At 43.6% G+C, this 20,813-nt stretch overlaps 1 protein-coding gene across 4 annotated transcripts; it reads left to right on the forward strand.

Moving 5' to 3' along the window:
• The first annotated feature begins 193 nt into the window (after nt 1–193).
• Nucleotides 194–20,331, forward strand: DDIAS (DNA damage induced apoptosis suppressor). 4 transcript variants are annotated; one of them, XM_033146034.1, is made up of 6 exons: nt 194–307; nt 6,020–6,154; nt 7,884–8,009; nt 10,073–10,234; nt 11,699–11,816; nt 19,808–20,331. In XM_033146034.1, exons 3-6 carry the CDS (start codon nt 7,900–7,902, stop codon nt 19,868–19,870), a joined length of 453 nt encoding a protein of 150 aa, XP_033001925.1. In that variant the 5' UTR covers nt 194–307; nt 6,020–6,154; nt 7,884–7,899; the 3' UTR covers nt 19,871–20,331. The 4 variants fall into 4 exon arrangements, with proteins under 4 accessions (XP_033001925.1, XP_033001922.1, XP_033001924.1 ...); XM_033146031.1 differs by lacking the exon at nt 19,808–20,331 and adding an exon at nt 14,441–16,925; XM_033146032.1 differs by lacking the exons at nt 6,020–6,154; nt 19,808–20,331 and adding exons at nt 2,330–2,465; nt 14,441–16,925 and having other exon boundaries at nt 206–307.
• Nucleotides 20,332–20,813: the final 482 nt, after the last annotated feature.

Here is a 20,813-nt window from a genome sequence, read left to right on the forward strand (position 1 = left end):
GGCGGCCAAGCAGGACAAGACCGCGCCCACTCGGGCGCGCGGGACTGACGGTTGGAAGCAGAGAAAGCGAGCTGATTGGTCGGTGGGCGCGGTAGGGCAGGGAGGTCGGGCGGGGCTTCAGCGGCGATTGGCTGCCTTCGGCCGAGGCGGAAAAAACAGACCTCGTTGGCTTTGCCGGCGGTGCCTCGGGTATCGCGCGGGGCTCTCTTCCCCCTCTCTGATTGGTGCGCTACTCTGGTGTCGTCACTTCCTCTGGAGCGTGAGGAGGATGTGTGGTAGGGGGCGTGAGGGAACTTGAAAGTCTGTGGTGAGTGAGATGTTTCCTGTCCCATTTCTCTAACCAGTGTCTCTTTTTTCCTCTTTGTAAACTTCCTTGCCCTCCCTCACTGGCCCCTTAGTGTTCCGCACTAAATTTTTGGTAAAACATGGGGGTCTCCCTTCCCCCAATAAACCCGTCCCCGATAAAGATTACTAAATTTCTGAGGTTCACAGGGCGGTTTACGCTATAAAAACCTAGATATTACATACCGTAGTAGCAGATAAAAAAACCATTTTAAAAATCTATAGATTGTTTAATCCAGAGTTTCTCAAACTTTGGTCTCTTCCTGTTTCTGGTTCTGCTAGCTGGGAATGATGGGAGTTGTAGTTCAAAAAACAGCTGGAGACCCAAGTTTTGGAAACCCTGGTTTAATCAGCCAAATGCCTGAGAGAAGAGGAATGTTTTCTCCTAAATATATATATAATGAAGGTGCCAGGTGAGCCTCCCTGGGGAGAGCATTTCCCAAATAGGGAGCTACTGCAGAAAATGGCCCATTCTCGTGATGCCTCCCTCCAGATCTCAGGGCCTCAGGATGATTTCAGGCTCCAGGTCAGTTCATATGGAGAGAGGTGTTCCTTGAGGTATTGTGGTCCTGAGCTGTTTAAGGCTTCAGAGATCAAAACTAGTGCCAGTGGTTGGTAGTAGTAGTGGACTACTACTGCCATTATTACTGCTATTAATTCAATTTATATACCACCCTTTATCGAAAGACCTCAGGGTGGTGTACAACGTTAAAAAAAATTACAGAACATCAATTATAAAGACATAAAAAGCATACTGACAGATAATAAAATAGTCATCATAATAACAGTCCTCTCCCCTACACTTTCACAAGCCATAGATTGTTTAATAGCTATAGGCATGGGTAAAGAGGAATGCTTTTGCCTGGCACCTAGACATGTAATGAAGGCTCCAGGCAAGCCTCTGCAGAGAGCATTCCACAATCGGGGAGCCACCACTCTTGTTGCCACCCTCTCTTGTCACTAGGCAGCTCCCAACTCCCTGCTTTACCATTTTGTTTCTTTTTAAAAGTTTTTATTTCATTTTGCAACATGCAGCAAAGGAGGACTGTTGCAGACATCTTGACTGCCTTTGCATTATTCATCCATAAGAGCTTTCAGGATATTGTGAATGAAGAGGAAAATACATTATCACACCACACAAATGGCATACAAAGAAAGAGTACATACTCTACTCAAGGAGAACTCTCCAATGGTCCACCACGAGACTGGGAATGCAGGAGTCCTTGTTTTCTCTTCCTGTCTCATCTAACATACAAATGGTCACCGTACCAAGTAAAAAAAGAAAAGGGGTTTTGCCCTTCCTTTAGCCACATGGTTTCATTTTGTTTCTTTAATGTATTTGTATTCTGTCATTCTCCCATGATGGCATTCATTATTATTATTTTTCAAAATATGTAAAATGTAAAGTAACAAAACCAGTAACTAAATACAGTACAGTAAGCCTGCAATATATGTGAGGTTACATAGATAGATAGATAGATACTTAGATACTTAGATACTTTGTTGTCATTGTACATAGTACAACAAAATTGAATGCCATCACACATTTACAGCCACATATGTGCATTTATACATTTACAGCCACACATACACATACATGCCATCTATCACAACTCCTCAAGATCATATCATTTGGTTACAGCATTTAAAATAGTTATAGCTCTTGGATAAAAACTGTTTTTTAGTCTATTCATTCTTGATTTAATTGTTCTGTATCTCTTGCTCAGGCATCATGGCCATTGGGATTTTTTCCTGGATGCCTGCCCTTTTTTCACCCCTTAATTTTTTTTTTAATTGCCAAGCAGGCAAAGCAGAATGTACACAAGTTAAATGTGCGTAAGTTGTGGGCTTACTGTGCATCAAAACAAATTTACAACCACCAGTGCTTGCTTGCTATTTAAAAGGGCAAAGATTACCAGTAAGTTGTACTAGTTAAAAACGTATAAAGCACAGGGCTTTCCCCTTTCTTTAATGTGTTGTCCTCCAGGCACCCTTTTCCAGATTGACTCCTCTGGCCAAGGAAATCCTGATGTGCACATTCTGCTATGGATCCCCAGGCTCATTGCAGAGGATTCTGCGACATGTTTTAAGGCATGCCTTAAAGTCCTTCCAACCAAAACCAGGTACAAAATAATGGCTTGGCATTGAGCCAGTTATCTACCCCATGGATTTTATACACTAGGAAATTTGCAGTATAACTACAATCGGCACCTGCATTACCACAGACCAAGGATTCCAATAGCTAAAGGCAGACTCTCCAAGTGTCACTATTTTCCAGGGACAGTCCCATATTTACAGAAACCGTCCCAGTTTCTGATTTGATCCCAGAATGTCCCTCTGTTCCTTAGAATGTCCCTACTTTTCATCAGAGAAGTGTTGGAGGGTACGGTAAGACATCTCTATTTTTGTCAGAGAAATGGTTGGAGGGTATGCTAAAGTGGGGGTGACAACGTTTTTGTTGCTGCTGCTGTGAAATAACTGGAAATTTGAAACCATTGTATCTCAGCTGAAAATCATGTAGCAATCCATCAGTGCATCCAAATCTATATTTCCTCTGCCTGTTTTTTTAAGGTATAGCTGTTGGACCTCACTACATGCTCATTAAAGCATACACAACACCATCTTGTGGTTGTACACTGCAGGGGAAGTGTACAAGCTTTCTTTCAGGGAAACTGAGAAACTAAGGTTTATTGGAATGTATTGCAAACAATCAGCATATTACTGTATTTTTATTTTGAAATGGATTTTGTAGCTTAGGGGCCAGAATGTCTGTTTAGTATGAATGCTTTTTATCCCACACTGACTTGATGGTTGTGGCAGGTCCCAAAGCTTATTTTTATATGTATATCACACCTTCCTTCCAAGGAGCTCAGAATGACTGGCATACATCATCTCTTCCCCCTTCCCATAAGTTGAGGGATAGCAACTTGTCAAAAAATACCCAGAGAGCTTTATGACTTGAGTACAGATTTGAACCCAGGTCTCTGTGTTCCAAGTTGTGCACTATTCTGTCCAATTCACCATACTGTCTCTTTAAAACATACAGTATTGAACAGTTTATAAAAACGTAGAAGCCATGTTAGGGAAAAAGAAAAGTGTAATTTCTTACCTAACATTTTGCTTCTCTGCTGTTCTTGTGTGCACTTCCCTCATAACATCTCCCAATCCACATATTTCTTACAAGTCACCCTACCAGTTTATTGAGTGTTAATTAATCCAAAATTACTCAAACACAGCTGGTTGTGCAGTCACAAGCAATAAGGTGCATTAGTACCCTGAGGTAAATTAGGCAGAAATATGATTGCTCCAGAAGTACTAGATTTAAGTTGCTGCACCTGCAAGCTACATCTTAGCAGCTGCTTGCGCCCATGACTCTCATTAGCGTTATTCTTGCAACATTAAAATCAAGTTTATTTTTGCTCTTTACCTGAGCTGAAGTGGTATTGGTCCTTTGGTAATCTTTGCTGCTGTACAGTCCAGGGTTTAAGTGCTTGAGTTGCAATCCTCATTTTTATTGTATTTCCTCTAGTACTGATTTGTTGCCTTTCATAACAAACCAGGTGCTAGAATGCTAGTATAATCCCCAGGGCCCCAGTTGTAGGCAAAATGGGTGAAGGTGATTGTTCATTTTAAAATAGGGTTAGACAAAAAAGAAAAAGCTTCCAGCCAGCCTACCCAGACAAATAATTTAGCCATATATATCATTTAGCCATATATCAGTCAGTCTATCTGCGAATCATTGATAATTGTTTTACTGTATATAATTTTGTATACTTAGGTGGCTTTTTATTATTAAGCAGTCTACATTTTTCTAAATAAAATAAATGAATACATTTATGGAGAATAAGGCTACTAGCCACGATGGCAGCACAATACATCTTTGAAGACCAGTTTTTGGGGAACACAAGTGGGAAGAATGTTGCGCTCATGCCCTGCTTGTGGACTTTCTCATAGGCACCTGTTTTGCCACTGTGAGAACAGGATGCTGGGCTTGATGGAAATTTGGCCTGGTAAGAACATAAAAAGAACCTCCTGAATCAGGCTAAAGGCCCATGTAGTGCAGTATCCAGATATCACAGTGACCAACCAGATTTCTGAACGCAACAGCACTCTTCACTTCTGTGGTTTCCAGCAACTGATACTCAGAAGCTTACAGTCTCTGACAGTGAAGGGAGAACACAGTCATTGATCCACTTGCAGGGTTCTTCTTATGTTCATATGTTATTATTTTTATTATTTTATTATTTATTCAACTTATACGCCACCCTATACCCGGAGGTCTCAGGGCGGTTCACAACAAGACCACAACATATAAAATCAAACCAAAAGCAGTAACCCAGTAACAACCCCCGCCCCCCCAAAAGCCACATTCTAAAAAGGTGTTGGATGTCAATAAGATCAACCAAAGGCCTGGTTAAAAAGGAATGTTTTTGCCTGACGCCTAAAGGTGTATAATGAAGGTGCCAGGCGAACTTACCTAGAGAGAGCATTGCATAGAAAGGGAGCGACTACAGAGAAGGCACGTTCTCATGGTACCACCTCTGGACCTCTCAAGGAGGAGGCACACGAAGGAGGGCCTCAGAATAAGATTTCGGGGAACGGGTAGGTTCATATGGGAAGAGGCGGTCCTTGAGGTATTGTGGTCCTGAACCGTTTAAGACTTTATAGGTCAAAACCAGCACTTTGAATTGGGCTCGGAAACTAATTGGTAGCCAATTCAGTTGGACTAGGATCGGTGTAATATGCTCAAACCGCCTAGCTCCAGTGAGCAGCCTGGCCGCTGATTTCTTCAAAAGCTGAAGTTATATACTTCCGTGGAATATTTTGAGGAGGAAATCCTTGTGATGTGGAATTTGAATTAAGTAAGTCTGCTTCAAAACTAGAGGGCTGAAATCTGCCTACAGCTCCAGTAGCTGAAAATATCATACTTCACCAAGATTTACTTTGGGAACATGTAAATGCATTGTAAGAACTAACACTTTTAGCATAGCATTAAATCTCTGGTCCTAAACCTCCTCTGCCTTTTGGGATATCTTCAGAAGAAAAAGCCAAGGAGTAAACCCTATACAAATCCAGAGTGGAGTCCCTAAGATGGATGGCGTCTTGTATGCCTCCTTCCAGCAATGCCTGCAGCCAAATGCCTGCAGCTGGTGCCAAATGTATTGCTCTGCTTTGCTTTGGACCATATCAGCAAGGCCAAGAGGGGGGTCTTGTTGTCTGCGCAGCCCAGAACCTGAATGCACACTGGCCAGGCTTGTGCCTGGACAGGTCACTTCAGTGCTGCTAACCTAGTGGTTTGACTTCACCCCCAGAAGCACATTCCATTGTCCCTTGATACAGAAGGATGCCAACAATGCCCAGCAGGATGCATGAAGTAGTCGCTTAAGTCTTTAAAAAAAAAAAAAAAACAGGAAAAAGGGAAAGAAGGCAGGGAATACAAAATATGTAGAAGCAAGAGTGGGGAAGAGAGATGAGATTAACAAAACTGAGTGGGGAAAACTTTCCTGGTAAACGTAAATGTGCAGCACGATTGCTGAAAATTTAGGTTACCCTGAAGAGCAATGAAAGTAGTCAGAAAGTAGATATTAAGCCTAACTGTTATATCTTCCTTAGGTTATTGCTGTACAGAGCCCATTTCTAACCAAAACTGCTTTTCTTTTGCATTTCTATACTGCAGGTGCTGATCTTGCATTCTGCTGTAGCAAATGAGTCACTAAGGCATTAGCCAGTCCTGTAGATGAGGAAATACATGTGCCAGTTTGTTTTGCCTTCTGCTTTGAAACCCAAGAGCATATCTTGGTGAAATGTTTTGGGTTGTGCTTTCCCAACTTTAGACCCCTGCTCTCCCCAATTCCATAATTTAAAATTGGATTTTTTACTCTTGTATCTGAAAAACTTCTAATTTTTAAGGAATCCTGATAATAATACTTACCTACCCTCAGAGAACGGGACGTGGGTGACGCTGTGGGTTAAACCACAGAGCCTAGGGCTTGTCGATCAGAAGGTCGGCGGTTCGAATCCCCGTGACAGGGTGAGCTCCTGTTGCTCGGTCCCTGTTCCTGCCAACCTAGCAGTTCGAAAGCACATCAAAGTGCAAGTAGATAAATAGCTACCGCTCCGGCGGGAAGGTAAACGGCGTTTCCATGCGCTGCTCTGGTTCACCAGAAGCGGCTTAGTCATGCTGGCCACATGACCTGGAAGCTGTACGCCGGCTCCCTCGGCCAATAAAGCAAGATAAGCACCGCAACCCCAGAGTCGTCCGCGACTGGACCTAATGGTCAGGGGTCCCTTTACCTTTACCTTTACCCTCAGAGAAGCATGCTTTCTGTATTCACCTCCTCCCTAGAAGGAAGCAAGTTCTGTACAATGAGTTATGCAGAGATGAAACGGATAAGGTTATTGGTGAATGAGCTGCCACAGTTCACAAGAGAGTTTCGGTGGGGAGCTCTAGTGTAGCCAGTCCCATCCATGTTTGCTGTCAGTGTTGATCAGCCGGCCATTGATGTCAGCAAGCTCTTGTTTGCAAAGGAACAATATAGAGCTTACTTTGATTACCCCTTTGTAGCCATGTCCTTACCTGCTTCGCACCTCACATCACATCTTATGTCAGGTGAGGGGCCAAATTTGAACCGGTGCTGGACCTAATTAGGCCTATGGGCTGGAAGTTGCCAACCCCTGGCTTTGGCAGTGGAGCTAATTACCTGTTGCACTCCATGGGCCACACTATAGGATGATCTGTATATGTAACTACAAATCTACAACCTGAATTACTACATATCAGGGACTCTAACAGTCCAAGTAGTTTTTATTTTTTATACAATACAATATTAAAATCAGTTTGAAATAAATTATATTCAAGAGAATAGGGTCCTAATATATGTACATTTATGTGTGTGTGGTGGTGTTGTTGTTGTTTAGTCGTGTCTGACTCTTCGCGACCCCATGGACCAGAGCACGCCAGGCACTCCTGTCTTCCACTGCCTCCCACAGTTTGGTCAGACTCATTTGGTAGCTTCAAGAACACTGTCCAACCACCTCGTCCTCTGTCGTCCCCTTCTCCTTGTGCCCTCCATCTTTCCCAACATCAAGGTCTTTTCCGGGGAGTCTTCTCTTCTCATGAGGTGTCCAAAGTATTGGAGCCTCAGCGTCAGGATCTGTCCTTCCAGTGAGCACTCAGGCCTGATTTCCTTCAGAATGGATAGGTTTGATCTTCTTGCAGTCCATGGGACTCTCAAGAGTCTCCTCCAGCACCATAATTCAAAAGCATCAATTCTTCGGCGATCAGCCTTCTTTATGGTCCAGCTCTCACTTCCATACAAGATGTGTATGTCAAGATGTGTGTGTGTATCAAGTGTCAAAGGCCAGGGTAAATTGCAAACAATAAAGCTTTTTGTCAATTAAAATAACAGAGAGTCAGAATTGGTGGCTGCTTTAGTACAAATCTCATTGAGTGATGCATGTCTAGGTTAAGAAACATTCACACTGTAGGAATGTGAGCAGACTTGGTATGACTAACAATAAACTATGTTGTCTCTTGGTAGCTAACCCTGGGAGCACATGAATGCAAGACATCTCCTGACTGCTTCTGTAATTTCTGTCCAGAACTCCAACTTTGTGTATCCTTCATGTCAAAACTGCTTTTCCAGGCTACTCCTAGATTTGAAGCGGTAAGTCCACTCCAGAGCACTGGTAAACTTGGACTACCATCTAGCACAGCACAAATGGGGACCCTCCAAATATTGGGCTTTGACTCCCATAAACTCAAGCCAGCATAGCCAGTGATCACAGATTATGGGAGTTGTAGTCTAATAACACCTGGGGGGCCACAATTCAGAAAGTGTGCAATGAATTCTCTAGGCCTGGGGTCAGTATGAAACGACATTGTTTCCCCACTTGCATGACATTTGGAGCTATATGGTAATGGGTAATTTGCATACAAAATTCAAATGAACTTTTATTATTGATTGATTGAATGAATTTATATAGGCGCTGTGGTCTAAACCACAGAGCCTAGGGCTTGCCAATCAGAAGGTTGGCAGTTCGAATCCCTGCAACAGGGTGAGCTCCTATTGTTCAGTCCCAGCTCCTGCCCACCTAGCAGTTCGAAAGCACGTCAAAGTGCAAGTAGATAAATAGGTACCGCTCCGGCGGGAAGGTAAACGGCGTTTCCGTGCGCTGCTCTGGTTTTTCAGAAGCGGCTTAGTCATGCTGGCCACATGACCCAGAAGCTGTACGCTGGCTCCCTCGGCCAATAAAGCAAGATGAGCGCTGCAATCCCAGAGTCGTCTGTGACTGGACTTAACTGTCAGGGGTCCTTTACCTTTACTTTTATACCCAGAGGTCTTAAGTCTGCTTGTCATGCAACTGAAGCTTGCTTTGCTGTAGTGGAGACCAGGCCATGGCATTACAGATGTACAAGACTTCCATCAGCCATTTGACCATTATGCACTATGAGGCTAACACCATGTTGTGATAGTTTAATTTATCTGGCCATATTAAGTAAATGGCAGTTTGTGGGCATTCTCTAAAGTTGGATGGGCATTCTCAGCTGGGGCCACACTCTCTTGGTGGGCAAGCTTCCAAATGCAGCATACCAGTGGCGGGTGGGACCATAGGCAAAAGTAGCTGGAGCAATGGGGTGTGATTCTGACCTTTGTACAGTAGGCTACATTCCAGCCATACAAAAGCCAGATATTTTCCTTTAAATGACCACACACACAACCTTCAAGCAGGCAAGTAAGAGGACTTGTCACAGTTCAAGGACACCTTCCAGACAGGCAAAGCATCCAAGGACATGGAGTAGGGTCAGTGAGGGAGTGTGGCCTTGAGAGAGTAGAATAGAGAAAGTCCTAAGGAACAGATAGTGGGGCCTCATTCGATCCTCAGGCTTGAAAGTTAATCACATGGGGCAGCAGAAGGCAAATGCCATAGTTTAAACTGCGGTGAAAAACTGAGTATTTGGAACTGCAGTTGAAAGATTCGCCACACAGGGGAGCTGCATGGTTCAGCGGTATGTGATAAGTGAAGCCTAGTCCAGAAAAGCTTCTCCTTTAATAAATCTGTTAACATTTACACTCTAAAGTATGTCAATATTGTTTCCAGTAATCTGTAATTCCTCTAACACAAAATAGATTAATTCTCATTTTCAATTGTTCACCAAGTAGCCCACCTTTCATTGTGATGCATTGCCAGGTTTAATTCCCCCTTTAGGGCTTAATCTGAAGCAGGGCATAGCTCTGGCCTCTAAAGGGTCAGCTCTCTCTTTTAGAACATACGAAATGACGAAGAGTGCACAAAGGGTATATAACTGCAACCAGTTCTGTCCCCCGGGAGGTCACAGAGTCAGTCTCCCATACAGGATTGTTTCCCACCGCTTCTCACTAATGAAATAAAATTTTCTGTTGCAAATGGGGACTGTCTTTTCCTAACCACTTCTGTGAGTTCAAATTTGAGCTGAGGTTTGAATCCAGGTTTCCTCCGCTCAGAACCTGTGAAAGCAGGTCGCTTTTGGCATTTTCATTAATTGTTTCCTAAGGCAACAATCCCAAGTACACTTACTAGGGAGTAAATCTAATGGGACTCAGTGGAACTTGCTTCCGAGCAAATATGCAAAGGATTGTGCTGTTAGATTATTAAGATAACAGGTGATCAAAGACTTAGGTTGGGAAGCTGGTATGCACCTGCAATATTTGTCAGCATCCAGTAGCTTTTTCATCTTGTCTTTTAACAGGTACAGTTGCCTGAAATGTGGCTGCTCAGGTGACCCTAGGGAAGCGAACTACAGGTATCGACTCTCACTAGAGGTAGCTGACAGTCGTGATATATTTGAGGTGACAGTATTTGGAAGCTGTTTGGATACTTTCTTTGGAGTGACAGCAAAGGGACTGCAGAGGTAAGGAATGCAACATCATTTCTCTGCTGGAAATGAGTGTGTGTGTCGTCCCCGTCCCCCAGTACGTCCCAGACTGCATGTGATGTAATTATGTCTCTAAAAACAGTTGCAGCACATTTTGCTGCTTGGATACCAAGCTGGTATTTATTAATAGGGGCAATTAAATCTGTGCAGCTATGAAATTTGTGGGCATTCAGCAAACCCAGCATATTCTAGTGGGGTTGATCCCTGGACAAATCTGGACTCAAATCCCCTCTCAGCTTTCCTAAAAACATTTTTTAAATTGATGTTTGTGTATATAAACATCCATCTGTAAGATGAAAGAAGAGCAAACAATGACTACATCTTGCCACCTAACCCTGATTTCAGTTTCTAAGAAAAGGGGAGCATGATTGCTTCATGCCCTGTATTTTTTTTTAAAATGGCAATAATCAGTCTTTGTCCAGAAAATTCAAGCTCTACACTGCATGTTTAGCAGTGAGTAACACACAGGTAAGTTGGAGCAAAGCAGGTACAGCATAATGTAGCATACTTAAGTTAAACTGTCTTGCAGGATTTGAACATTTCTGTTGCAGAAGGAGATGAGCCACTGATGGACAAAAATGAAGGGCTCTGATAACAGTCAGAGGCCATGAGAAAATGCTTTTGTGTTCTCAAACCTCTATGCTTTATAAGAGAACGCTGATTTGGACCAAGGTTTGAAACAGTGGGGGAGGGGGCCAAAAACTGTATTTTTAAAAAAGAAGCAAAGTAAAGATTCTCAGGAACCTTGATTGATGCTAACTAGGCCCAGATAGCAGTCTGTTGTCATATGAGTCACTTCTATATCTGATACTAAGCCAGCCTTCTTAGCTACCTGGGAGCCATTTAAAGCTTCTCTGAGCTCTTTTGGGGAAGAGCAGGGTGCAAGTGAAAGAAATGATAACCAAAGAATTGACTGAGTTGCTTAAATTCATATGTGGACTTTGGTACCTTATTCCAGTACTCCATTAAAGGTAGCCAGATAATAACAGAAGCAACAACTTGCAAAATTCTCTCTCCATGCAATTCAAAAAGGCTGTCTTCATATGGGGATAGACATGGTAACATTCCCCGCTTTGCTAGGAGAAGGGCAGGGAGAAGAAACGCCATGGTGCATCTGCAGCAGCACAACCAGACACCGTCATCTGCCCCAGCTGCAACAAAACATGTCTCTCCCACATCCGTCTCTACAGCACAGCAGGCACTGCAACCTTCCAAAAGCTTGAGTACCTCCCCAAAGGCACAATCCTCCATCATCTCTGGCTGGTGATGTCCTGGCTATTTGAATGGAAGTGCATTTTGCAAATTTTTCTCTTTGCAGCTTGCTGTAACGTGTAACACAGCAATACTGTATTATTTTGACACTTGGACCTTAAATTCCTTATAGGTCTCAGAAGCCAAGCAGTATCCAGACAGTAATTTTTTGTAACACTTTTATTCAAGGTACATTGAAGAACTGAAACAAGAAGCAAGAGAACCAGACAGGGATGCAGTTCCGGGTGTGGTATTTCAAGCAGTTGAAACGTGCTTCCTTGGGAAGAAATTTGTCTTTGGAGTTAAGGTAACTCACCCCCACCCCGCTAGCATGTTTTGCTCAAAGAATGCGCAACTCATTCTTGGGGGAGATGAGCATCATTCGGGGGGGGGGGGAGGTGGATGAAAGCTGCCAAATTTTGTGCATGACTGCCTTGTTTCTATATTTCACACACCGCACCCCTCAGATACCCTGGAACATTTTTAGCATCTGGGGCATTCTAGAGGGTGTGGAATAGCTGCCCCAAGAAGCTGAATTGTTTGAAATGTAGAAAGAGAAATAACTTGCTTCTGCATTATATCAATGGCAAGCCCTACCCCATCCCCCCGCCCAGAAAAAAAATCACTCATCACCAAAATCCACATACGCTCCAAAATGTCTACATGTGAATGGGGTGAAGAATTGGAGAAGATTTTTTCATTTTCGCACTAGTTACTTCACAATTGGTATTTTAACTAAAATTAAGACACCAAACATGACTAGTATTTCCTTCGGTAAAACATTAAGGTAAAACATTAAAGTCTGGCTGTATTTCAAAATTAGAAGAGGAGGGGGAATTTGTGTACGGATCACTTTGCTTCCAAGCAGGAACATAGAGGCAGTTACCAAAAATGAGGCTTGAATTTCTCGATCCATAAGGTGTGAACAACTAATATATATGCCTCCAGCGTTCTGACTTTCCCAAGTGATGGCTATGAGACCATCCAGTTCCAACTGCTAAAAGTAAACACATGCCATCAACAGCTCCTTGAAGCATGTTTGGTGTTTTCCCCGCTCCCCCTTCAATCAAAGGCACAGCTCCTGGGAGAGGTACAAAATCAAATCATTGCAACAATAATCCTACTTTAGGCTTGCTGATTTTATTTTTTTCATCTTCAATCTCTCTGTTCAACAACCTAGAGTTGGAAATAGGTAGACTGTTTGTGATCAGAGAGAGAGAGAGAGATTACTGTCAGTTTGCACAGATATCCTCTGAGTTTGGGCATCTGCCTCCAGACACCTTACATGTGAGGAATTATAATGAGCAGTATTGATGAGAATAAAGCTGCTTATGAGGAAGGGTCTCTTCCTCCGAATATCTATTTTGTGACTGTTAGATTCTAGGAAGAGCAAAAACCAAGGCTTCCTTCTCACCGAAGTAAATCTGTTTCTGGGGCACACCGCCTGAGGGTGCAGATGTGTGCTCATGTGAACATGCTAGTTTCCTATATGCAGAGACTTTCTAATATGAGGGAGGAGTCGTTTTGAACTGAATTTGCCCCTTACACTTGTCGTGGTTGAAGAGATTTGGTGCTGGGCTTGCTTTAGTGCCCTCATCAGTTTGCAGTTTGGATTGACCCTCCTTGTACTATAGACAGGAGGGAGTCCTGCCTTGTAAACTGAAGCATTTGGGTTCAAAAAATGAAATCCCCTTACAGCAGGCACACCAACTCCAAAGGGCATAGGTGTCTTCAGCCTCCTCAAAATCTCCTGATGGGGCCGGGCCGCCTCCATGTTAAGGGGCGGCGGAGGCTGAGTGCAGTGTGCTTTTGTGGCTGGCTCCTCCTGAGCACAACATTGTCATGCATCGTGCACATGACACCACACACATGACATCAGATGCATGTCACATGCCAGGTCCCCCTAATATTGGGCACAAGACGGCACTTCTGCCTTACGGTATGACTTCCAAGTGAACCCAGCCAGCTAGCCTCTTCTGCTATTCTGTGGTTGAAAAGAACCCTCCACTGGTTGTAGAGAAAGTGTTTCTGTATAAACTACCTCTTGGCCCTTGAGTACTTAACAGATGCTTACTAGATAACTTAAAAGTATGGAGTTACAGGAACTTGAAATTCCAATCCTGTGTATCTGGAGTTTTGGAGCAAGAGATTGTTTCCCATGGCCCCATAGGTGCAACGATCTGTGCAAAATTTGTGATAGAAATTGAAGTTAATGAGAGCCTTGTCTGCCATAAGAAGCAAAAGTCCAATATCAAAGAGTAGCTGTAGGTTCCCAAGGGAGAAGAGCAGTGTCTTTCTGCAGAGTTTCTTCAACTCTGCTTGCTAATATGCAAGAGTAGCTTTCGGGCCCTCCTGTTTGTCCTCCTTACCTGAAATCCTAATAGGTTTCACCTGTTCTTGTCTAACTGCCTGTGACTGCAACCACCCAGATCTAGCCCAAGTCCTTACTCAATCACAGTCCTGCAGCTCAGTCTCTAATGCAGTCTGTCTGCAACAATAAATATCCTCCTTATTGACATGCGGATACCAAATAAAACTATAATGCTGTTCCCCAATAACATCACTTTAAAGAAAACCCAGCTGTATCCATGTGTACCTTGCTGATAGACGTGCAGATGCAGAACCCAGGTGTACAACTACCATAGATGATTATGAAAATGGGAATGTTTGCTTCATAACTGAAGCATTCCGTCTTGGTGCAATTCTGCTGGACTACAACTCTCATCATCCTTGGCTATTGGAAATACTGGCTGGGGCTGATGGGAGTTGTAATCCAGCAACATCTAGAGGCCCATAGGTTCCTGATCTGAAGTAATCAGCTTCATGAAAGTGATTGGTCCAGAGAAACATCTTAAGATTTTTGAGCTATGAAATAGAAGTACCTTCTTGTAAAGTATGCTAGCTGATAGAGCACCTTCTATTGTCTTGCAGGATTCTGATAAGCAGGATGGCACTGGCTCCATGCAAAATAGCTGCCGAATTGACAAGAACTCCAGCGCTCTCACTGCCTGTCAGATGTTTGTACCAAACTCTGGTCTTGTGGGCTGCACTGTTATCCAATACCTCCAGGAGCTGCAATGTTCTTACCCCAAGTGTAGCCATGGGGGCTTCTGGTCTCCTGACCACTTTGCGGCAGTTGATCAACCAAGCAGAGAGTTCAGTGGCCTGTATGGCTCTGGAACCTTGGGTGCAGTTCCATCATGTTGCATAGATGTTCTTTCAAGTCTCTGGCCTCAATCGTTTGGACTAAATTCCTCCAGTGTTTCTTCAGGAACAACCGCTGATCTTGTAGCTCTAAGTACAAGCAAGGCTGCCCAGGATGAGCCAAACTCGGATGATAGTCCAATTTCCTTGCATAGCCTGTCAGTCTTCAAGCCCCAGGACCGTAACCTGACTGTGAATACGAAAAAAGAACAGAAAGATAAGAAATGTCATTTGCACCATCGCACTGAAAAGAGTGAAGCAGGCTATTCCTCATTAAGAAGAAAAGTCTGCAGATCATTGCTGAGCCCATTAATTTTAGAGGACAGAGACTCTCCTCTGAGAAAAATTAGCACCCAGTGCAGCGATGGGCTTGAAAAATCATGGACCTCATTGCCACCCCAGACATACGATGGATCTCTTCCCCCCCTTGCTCCATCTTCCAGTCACATTAGAGCAAGTGGAAACTCTCAAGAAGACCCATGGCTTTGGGATGAGCTGCCATCATCTGAAAGTTTCAATGAATTCATTGCCAAAATTGAAAATGACAAAGCCACGGTGTTGCCAACAGAAGCTGGTGTTCTGGAGCATTTCCCCAGTCAGGGGGCTGATGAATTTCATGGACCTTTTAAGCAGTCGTCTCCTAAGCCAGGCATTTGCAGTGCCAATTTCATTACTGAAGAGTCAGGTGAGAAACTGAAGAAGCTAGCTGGGAAGATGGAAATGTGCAAAGAAGATAATTTCCCTTGCCACCAGCTGAATCTTCCATGCTTCAGTAGCAACAGATATCACCAAGAAGCCTCTTACACCTCTTTACCCACTGAAGAAAAGGAAAATTGGGGGTGTTGGGCCACCCAGCACCCAGATCTTTCACCTTGGTCCACCCTAACTGGAATTAAATGTTCTCATTCAAAGGGAAGCTGTCTGTCATCAAAGGAAGGAGTTGGCCAAGATGTCAGTAGTTGTAAGAGTCTCAATTCCTGCTCATCTACCAACAACAGTCTCAAAAGCCCTTGTTTACAAACCAGGAAGACTACCCACTTAAACTGTAAAGGTGATGGTAATTTAGGCAAATGGGAAAATAAAGGAAGTGTTAACGATCAGCTAAACCAAATGGCTGATCTCATAAACACCCAGGAACAGGGTTTCACCCAGGCAACTTGTGAAAAAACAGACAAAGTTTGTGAAAAAGAGAGAGAGTTGTTCTCAGAAGTGCAAAATTATAATTTTAGTGAGGCTGAGGTCAGCGGTTCCGATTGTCCTGAGGGTAGTTACAATGCTTCAGCTGATCTCTTTGATGCTAGTACCAGACAGGCAGAAGCCACTGTACGAATGTTCAACTTGGCACAAGCTTTCTCTCCACAGGAGGGCACACTGAACAAGGAGTGTATAAGATCTGAAGCCACGCTGAGCGAGCAAGATGCTAGCTGGAATACTTCTTGGCATGGGCTGTCCTTACATAAAATGTTCACTACGCCTCATCAGAAAACAAGCACCCCAGTTGCTGGTTCCATATCTGAGTTTGAGCACAGCCTTGCAAGTACTCCAGGCTTTGTGCCTGATTCCCAGTCAACTCCTCTTTCCAGACCTTGTCGACAAGTAAGCCTCCCTAGAGGGAGGGAATCCATTCTTACCAAATTGCCACAGAATAAATTGTCTTGGATCAATGCCAGATGCAAAAGACCCAGGCCTTCCTTGAATTTTTTTTTAGCGAAACAGCTTTTCAGCAAGTTCCCGCAATCTAGAAGGTCGAGCGATGCAAATTCTGTTAGCATCAGTGCATCTGGTCCTCAGCAGCTATCTATCAAAGGAAGTCCAGCCCAGAGGCTGTCTGAAAACGATGATGAGGAATGGATTCCTCCGTCGGATAAAAAATGGATACGTCCAATTGCTTTCCAGAATGGAAAAACTTTGAGGAGCGATGCCAATTGTCAAGTTGCAGAAAAGTCTCCTCTTTCTGAAAACAAAGTAAGGTTTGTGATTCCAAAGTCTAATGTTAGCTTAAGGAAGGTGGAATTCATTCATAAAAGGCAACAGCTGACAGAGACTAGATTTGAGGATGGACCTGTTCCTGAAGATGGTGTTCATCTCAGACAGCTCATGAGTGAATCCCCTGGCAGCATGCATAACACTGCAGATTGGTCTTCTGAACTGTTCATGTAATAAAACAGCCAGCTCTCCTGCTTGGAGGCCACTTTGTCAAATTCATCTGCTTGTAGGTTTCCTTTCAAAACATCCTTTTTGGTCAGCGTTGAGCCTTTTCACATGTTCTCAATCGTGAGTAGTTTTCTGAAGTGATTGTGCAATGGGAAAGGGCTATTTTGAAGAAAAAAACTATTGTTTGTTATTCCTCTTGGCACTTTTAAACAATGAATTATGTCTATTGGGCTGAGCATTAAGTGACTATTTGCTAGAAGACAAAATAAAATGTTGCCTGTATCTGGGTATTTTTTTATCAATAGCTTTGAATTGGTGGCTGCTCTATCACTGTGTAATATAGAGGGCAACATAAGGGTACAGAGTGCCCACGTGGCACACGAAAGAGAGGTGATTTGGGTAGCCCCTCCAGTGCTTACAGGCAAGCTTATGCTAAGCTGCGTTCACTCTGGGGCCCACCTTCAGTGGCTGCTCCACCAGAACCTTTATTTACACCCCAGTGATATAGAATCATAGAATTGTAGGGCTGGAAGGGTCCACAGGGTCATCTAGTCCAACCCCAATCTTTTGCCCAACATGAGGCTTGAACCCACGATGCAAGATTAAGAATCTCATGCTCTAAATGCTGCTTGCAGCGAATATGGCAGAAGATAGGCTTTGCCCTGTTGGGAAGGGTATCTGTTCTAGAGGATTGGTGAATAAGGCTGCACCCACTTACATGGAAATAGGTCCTGTGCCATTGAACTCAGATGTACATCTGAACAGACACCTGAAATCAATTCCACAAGTTTTTTTCTATGCAGCCTGATCGTGTAAATGAGTGGTAGGGAACCTGTGCCACTTCCTGATGTTCTTGGGATACATACCCCATCATCTCTGAACACTGGCTATGCTTTTGGGGGGCGATGGGAGTTGATAGTCCAACAAGACCTGGAGGCCCACAGATTTCTCATCCTGGTTTGAGAGAATGCAGAGGCATTCCCTTCATTTCTGTCCAAAGGAAGAGGGTTCACAAAATCCTTGTGAACTGAGCTGTATCTCCCATCAGCACTGCTTCCTATGAGCATTAGAAGAAGCACTGCTGGGTTTTGTGTACCTAAGGTAAAGGTAAAGGTACCCCTGACTGTTAGGTCCAGTCGCGGACGACTCTGGGGTTGCGGTGCTCATTTCACTCTATAGGCTGAGAGAGCCGGCGTTTGTCTGCAGACAGCTTCTGGGTCATGTGCCAGCATGACTAAGCCGCTTCTGGCGAACCAGAGCAGCGCACGGAAACGCTATTTACCTTCCCGCCGGAGCAGTACATATTTATCTACTTGCACTTTGACGTACTTTCGAACTGCTAGGTTGGCAGGAGCAGGGACCAAACTACGGGAGCTCACCCCATTGCACGGATTTGAACTACAGATTGTTGAATATACAGATTGTTTATTGGGGATGAAATCTAGGATGCCCATTTATAGTATACACAGGTTTCAGCATGACCATTTGCAGTATGCACAAGTTTCTGTAGCACGCCACTAACTTGTACTGGATTTTCTGTACAAAATTGGGGGAGGGGGAGAGAAAAGCTGCTTTGAACAATCGAGGGGAAACTACTAAAATGGAAATAATTGTAGCTGCTCTGCTCTACCAGAAAGGAGTTTTTTGGGCTTTGGTGTGCAGCTGTGGGAAATGAAAGCAACATCTGGAATGCAGCTCTTATAAAAACCCAGGAATATAGAACAATACACCGCTGATTGATTGATTGATCCATCCAATGTGTGTGGTTAAAACTGGGTGCCTTGACACAATGGGTTACTTGCTTCCAGTTTGCCTTGTGGCATTCCAAAAGCACATCTTTTGGTATCCAAATGTGTCCAGAAAGCTTTTTTAGTATTCCTGCAACTACTCTGACTTTGCAAATACGGTACTTTATACCATGAGTTCTGCATGTGTACAGCTTGAGGGGGGCAGTAGAGGAAGAGGAAGAGTTAATGGTGTCTCCAAAAAGCGTGTCAGCTGCAGTGTGTAAGTGTGTCGTACGAGCGCTCTCCACAATCCTCCCAGGGCTGGAAAGGGGTTAGTTTAACCTCAAGTTTGGTAGTAAAACTGAATTACTGTGACATGAAATAGTGCATGTCTAAAAAGTGTGTCACAGACATGAAAAGTTTAGAAATCTGAGTTAAGGGCCAAACTAAAGTTTTACCCAGTCAAGTTTAACTTGGTCATGTTCGTTAATATAAATAGGTCTACTCTTGAGTTGAATACCACCCTATGCATTCATTTCATGGCAACTTCCTTTGTCTGTATTATGCAACTCTCCACATAAAAATAAAAACCCTAGGGGTATATTTGATCATGCCACATGTAGTTTCACCCATAACATTCTTTTAAAATCTCATCTCTTGTGTGTTTCTGCTGGTGATAAGGGAAAATAGGAAATTGCCTTACACCAAGTCAGACTCCATCTAGTTTCTGGCTGGCAGTAGCCATCCAAGGTCTCAACACAGAGGTCTTTTCCATCTCTTGCTACCTGCTTTTTTCACAGGAGATACCACAGAATGAACCTTTTGCCTGTGATTTATCACTGCAGTCCACTCCCTTTATTTTGATAAAACCTTGTAGGGGGCAGAGAGAAGACACACACTTTTTAAAATGTCAACTTTATTCTCAAAAAAAGGCTAAAACTTTAGCAGCTTCTTTTTCAATGCAGAAGAGATCGCCTTGTTGGTGATCGGGCACAGCCTCCTAGAAGCACCTCGAGTAAAAGCAATCCCTCTTTAAACGAAGGGTTGATACGCAGAGCGCATCGTGTATCCATGTATCCTTTTCACATGTTCCCCTTTCACCAGGGGAGATGCACCTGTCCAGTCCCCAATCTTCTTCTGCACATAATTGAACTAATTAATACTAAATACAGAATAACCAGCGAATTAATACTAAAATTACAATCCATTGCAGGTCCATCATGAACCAGACAGTTCGCCCTTCCTTGCAGGGTATGTGAGTCAACACAAGATCTGAGGGAAAAAGCTGGCTATCTCTGCCCCTGTGATTCTTCTTCCAGCATCCAATTTGCAGAACCTGGTGCGTTCTTTGAGCATGGCACAAGAGGTGCAGTAACAATGGAGATGAGGGCAGGACACATTTCACACTACTTCCAACTTTCGTGGTTTGGGACTGAGGGGAATGCCCAAGCCAACAGTTTTACACACAGACACACACACACACACGAGCCCAGGAGAGCGCAGCGGACAAATTAGATGAACTACAATCGTGAGCCTGCAAGCGACTACATTATAAAGGGAGGCTTTTTGACACTGCAATTTGAATTTGCTTCTCAGGAGCTACAGCTTTGCAAGATGGTCACAGCCTCAGTAAAGATCAGAACATGCGCTGCCATTTTCTGTTTTATTCCTAAAGCATATAAAAACCCTATGAAATTGTGCGCTCACTTCCTGATGAGAAATACATTTCCACAAATGGATTTGAGTCCAGTACCATGGCAGCGGCTGCTTCTGTTTTAATTAAAAGCACGCTCAGAATCGATCCTTTTGCAGACTGTACTGCTGTTTTTGGACAGCTATTATCAGGACTGATCTTGGGGTTTTACTCCTTTGGTAAGGTCTTCCTCACACTTTTTTTTTTACATTTAGCAGTGCACACCGCGTGTGGCATCTGTGCTTAAAGTGGACACACGGATATAATTGGCCAGCCTTGCCAAAATCTCAGAATCCTTAAGTGTTGCAATATGCCTTTAAACAGACAACTCTATATTGCTGACCAAATTCCCAAGTTACCCAGCATTCCAATGAACCAGTCCTGGAGCTATTTCTGCTAACTCCTGAAAGAATTAACTATATTCAAAACACCTTTATCGGGTCACTTCCGTAGGAGGGAAAATGGGAACAGAAAGCTCCACTATATGCCAGGACGGTGCAAGAACGCTGATTTTAACTGCAAACTT

This window comes from Lacerta agilis, chromosome 4 (genome assembly GCF_009819535.1).
Source record: "Lacerta agilis isolate rLacAgi1 chromosome 4, rLacAgi1.pri, whole genome shotgun sequence".
NCBI lineage: Eukaryota > Metazoa > Chordata > Lepidosauria > Squamata > Lacertidae > Lacerta > Lacerta agilis.

Bases quoted from the DNA above. Each gene is read 5' to 3' on its own strand.
- DDIAS (XM_033146031.1), top strand. From the start codon at position 7,900: ATGAATGCAAGACATCTCCTGACTGCTTCTGTAATTTCTGTCCAGAAC. The intron at 8,010-10,072 runs GTAAGTCCACTC...GTCTTTTAACAG, and splicing joins CTACTCCTAGATTTGAAGCG to GTACAGTTGCCTGAAATGTG. The intron at 11,817-14,440 runs GTAACTCACCCC...ATTGTCTTGCAG, and splicing joins AATTTGTCTTTGGAGTTAAG to GATTCTGATAAGCAGGATGG.